This window comes from Octopus bimaculoides, chromosome 3 (assembly GCF_001194135.2).
Source record: "Octopus bimaculoides isolate UCB-OBI-ISO-001 chromosome 3, ASM119413v2, whole genome shotgun sequence".
Lineage (NCBI taxonomy): Eukaryota > Metazoa > Mollusca > Cephalopoda > Octopoda > Octopodidae > Octopus > Octopus bimaculoides.
Window position 1 is genome coordinate 148,975,118 of NC_068983.1, and position 3,464 is coordinate 148,978,581.

The 3,464-nt window shown below is 42.3% G+C and overlaps 1 protein-coding gene across 1 annotated transcript in view; it reads right to left on the reverse strand.

Moving 5' to 3' along the window:
* Positions 1 to 2,452, reverse strand: part of LOC106876285 (neurogenic protein big brain-like) — a 429,470-nt gene extending 427,018 nt beyond the window's left edge. Inside the window, exon 1 of the mRNA XM_014924783.2 lies at positions 1,606 to 2,452. Within this exon, the coding sequence (XP_014780269.1) occupies positions 1,606 to 2,174 (569 nt within the window). The 5' untranslated portion in view covers positions 2,175 to 2,452. The remainder of the gene's footprint in view (positions 1 to 1,605) is intronic.
* Positions 2,453 to 3,464: the final 1,012 nt, after the last annotated feature.

Below are 3,464 nucleotides of genomic sequence, written 5' to 3' on the forward strand. Positions count from 1 at the left end.
ATATAACTTGTGTAACCTTTGTGGGAGCAAGCGCATGTGTTTGGAAAGGATCTGTTTGTATGTGCACACGTGGGTATATGCTTATGCGCACATTGGGCTGAGAACGTGTGTGTGTGTGTGTGTGTGTGTGTGTGTGTGTGTGTGTGTGTGTGTGTCTGTATGTGTCTGTGTGTGTCCTTGTATCTGTTTTTACCATGCTTTTGTGCCTGTGTGTATTTACGTGCGTGTCACTCGTGCAGGTGTTTATTTTGCAGTCGTGCATGCACACACGCACACAAACATTATCGAGAGATAGAGTGAGAGAGATCCTCTCTCTCTCTCTCTCTCTCAAACACAATAATTCACATATTTTTCAAGAGGGAAGAAATTAGGGTGTCTTTGCGATTATCCAGTCCCAAGAATTGTAATTGAGAAAACAAGGAGTTATTTTCAAACCGGAGACATAGGCGTTAATTTTTTACCACATAATGTACCCCGCTAAAGACACGCTGAATGTCCAAGTGGTGGTGTTAAACTTGGTGAGGGATGAAGCCTACTGCACAAAAACAGGAACGGTCACTCTTGTAGGAGTCGACGCAGTTTCTGTTCGTCAAATTTCTTTAGTCAGGCTTTGTTCAACCTGAGGCTACAAACAGAGTGACACGCAATAGAAATGAATTTAAAAACTATTTAGTTACTAAGCGAATTTCTTTCTTAATCGCGCAGTCATGCTGCACTACCTCACTCGCTTTAAATAAAGAAATGAATAAATAAAATAAATAAATAAAAGTTCAGAGAGAATAAAAGAAAAGTTTGCAGTGATGCGTTGTGTACATGAATTATTGATTTCTGAAATTGGTACAAGGTTGCAAATTTGTGGTAGAGGTAGGTGAGGTGTGCGTCACTCTCGATTTAACATCGACTCCAACTACCACCGTCACTGCCAACAGTATATGCCAGATACTACTACTTATTTTAGCGAACACGGAGGAGTGGGGGGAAAAAAATCAACGCGAGCTTAGACAGGGTTCGAACTCAGAACGCAAAGGGAAGTAACTAAATACCGGCTGACCTGTTGTAATGATTTCTTTTACTGACAAAAGAGTGACAAGAAGTTATGATGATGATGGTGGTGGTGGTGGTGGTGGTGGCGATAGCGATGATGATTTTATTTGAGGAGACATTGCAAAGACAAGTTAAATGAAGAATGGATGTTTAATTGGAATCGGATGAGAGAGAGAGAAAAAAAGAGCGAATGCGATAGAAAATATACATAGCATACATGGAAGACACAGTTCTGATAAAGGAAAACCTCCAACTAGGGCCCTTCACAAGTCCCCACAGATTCAAGATCACCCTGACTACGAAAGGCAAGTGCCCTCCCCTAATTGTTGTTCTATGAATAATAAAATATATGAGATGCATTCGATTAGATCGACACCAGTACTTTGTGTTCAATTCATCGACCACGTAGGGTTAAAAGGTAGTAACCACCTCGACAGCATAACAAACATGAAATGGATCATAGAACCATAATTATGTAGCATAAAATAACAACAGGAAATACAGTGTATAACAAGTGGTAATATAAGAACAGAGTAAATTAATATGCTTAGGTAGACTTACCCGTATAAAAGTGCTGCTCCAGCAATGCCGCCTCCAAGTTGCGCAACTGCATAGAAAAATCCACGAAGAGGTGTGATCTTGCAAGTGAGAGCCATAGCAACTGTGGTAACAGGGTTAAAATGGGCTCCGGATATGTGTCCAAAACACTGGACTAGCGTGGCCATAATCAAGCCGAAAGAGAGTGCGATGATTAGATAAGCTTGTGCGTCCGAACTGCCTCCAAAATTTACGCCGCGATCCTCGACCGTTCGATGGTCGCCGGCCGAATGAATTCCTGAGGAGTCGACCCTCATGTCGTTGTCCACAGCGGCCTGTACGCGGCCGGTCAAAATCGAACTTCCGTCGTTACAATACAACATTGAACTACATCCAAGCAAAACGTAAAGAAAGGTACCTAAACACTCACTAATAACTGCCCGCCAGAATTCTATAGTTTTTATCTCAATACGCATCACCATCATTGCCACCTCGATTAGACCCAGTTTTCGACACGACCTCTGGGGCAGCTGCAGTGCTTTTACATGGGTATACTGAGCCATATTGGCATTCTTCTTAATTCCCTCCCACATACAGGATGCACCACAATCATCCGGGACCTCCTGAGGGCGGTCCAGCCTCCGTGTTTCGCCTACCGCTGCTGCTGCTGCTACTGCTGCGGCTGCTTCGGCTGCTTCGGCTACTGCTGCGGCTGCTGCTTCTCTTGTTGATGGCAAACTTGATGAATTGAGCCTAACGGGGCCGTCACGACTGCGACTGCGACTGGCCGCGGGGCCGTCGGCTCGCGTTCCTTTACAGCAACTAATGGTGGCAGCATGTAAAGGTACGACGACACTGTTGTGAAAGAACGGTCAACACCGTACTGGCTTTTATTTCATATATCTATCTATATATAACACTCGCTTGTTATACAACAATAACCGCCCAACAGGATATTTACTAATAGGCCGGTCTTCAGGCGGTGACACCCTTCTCTTTATCATACACCACGCATACCAAAACACACACACACACACACATATACATACACGCATGCACTATCACACACACACACACACACACACACACACACACACGCGCACGCACGCACACGCACACACACACACTATACTACCTCTCTCGCAGTCTGCTACCCTCTATCTCCCCTCTCTCTCTCTCTCTCGCATACACAAATACCTTCACTTACTCATTCAAACACACTTAGCAAAGCTAAAACCATCTAATATAATCTGTCGAGTTTATTATCAAACTCTCGCCCCACCCTCAATAGACTTACTTACAAACACACACACACACACACACTCTCTGTCTCTCTCCTTTTCTCTTTCTTCTCTTCTTTCAATTGCAACAGATACACAGACACAGTGTTTTCCTAGTCGCTTTTCTCTTCCTGGTTTCACGTTTCTTACTTTTTCCTTTTTTTTTTTCCTTTTTCTGTTTCTTTTTTTCTTTCTTTCTTTCTTTCTTTCAGGATATTCTCCTCACAGGTGGTTTTGTTATCGGTGGTTTTGTTATCGATGCTTTCTCTCCAGATGTCAGCCTGTATTTACATAAAATTCCATCGCGAGCACAAACTTTATACATGATCCCATGACACGTGACTCACTGGATTTCAATTACCATAATAACAAAAGCCGTTCAGTTCATTCATTAATAAATATCTCATTAGTTGCATCAATTATACATATATATATATATATATATATTTTTAAGCTTTTTTCCTTTCTTTCTTTTTTGATATTTATGCAGTACCAGTTGTTGCTGTTCTTGTGAGGATTTCATAAAACATATATATGTACACACACACACATACATACATTACATCTTTGCGTGTGTGAGCGTGCGAGTGTATTTTGCCTGTA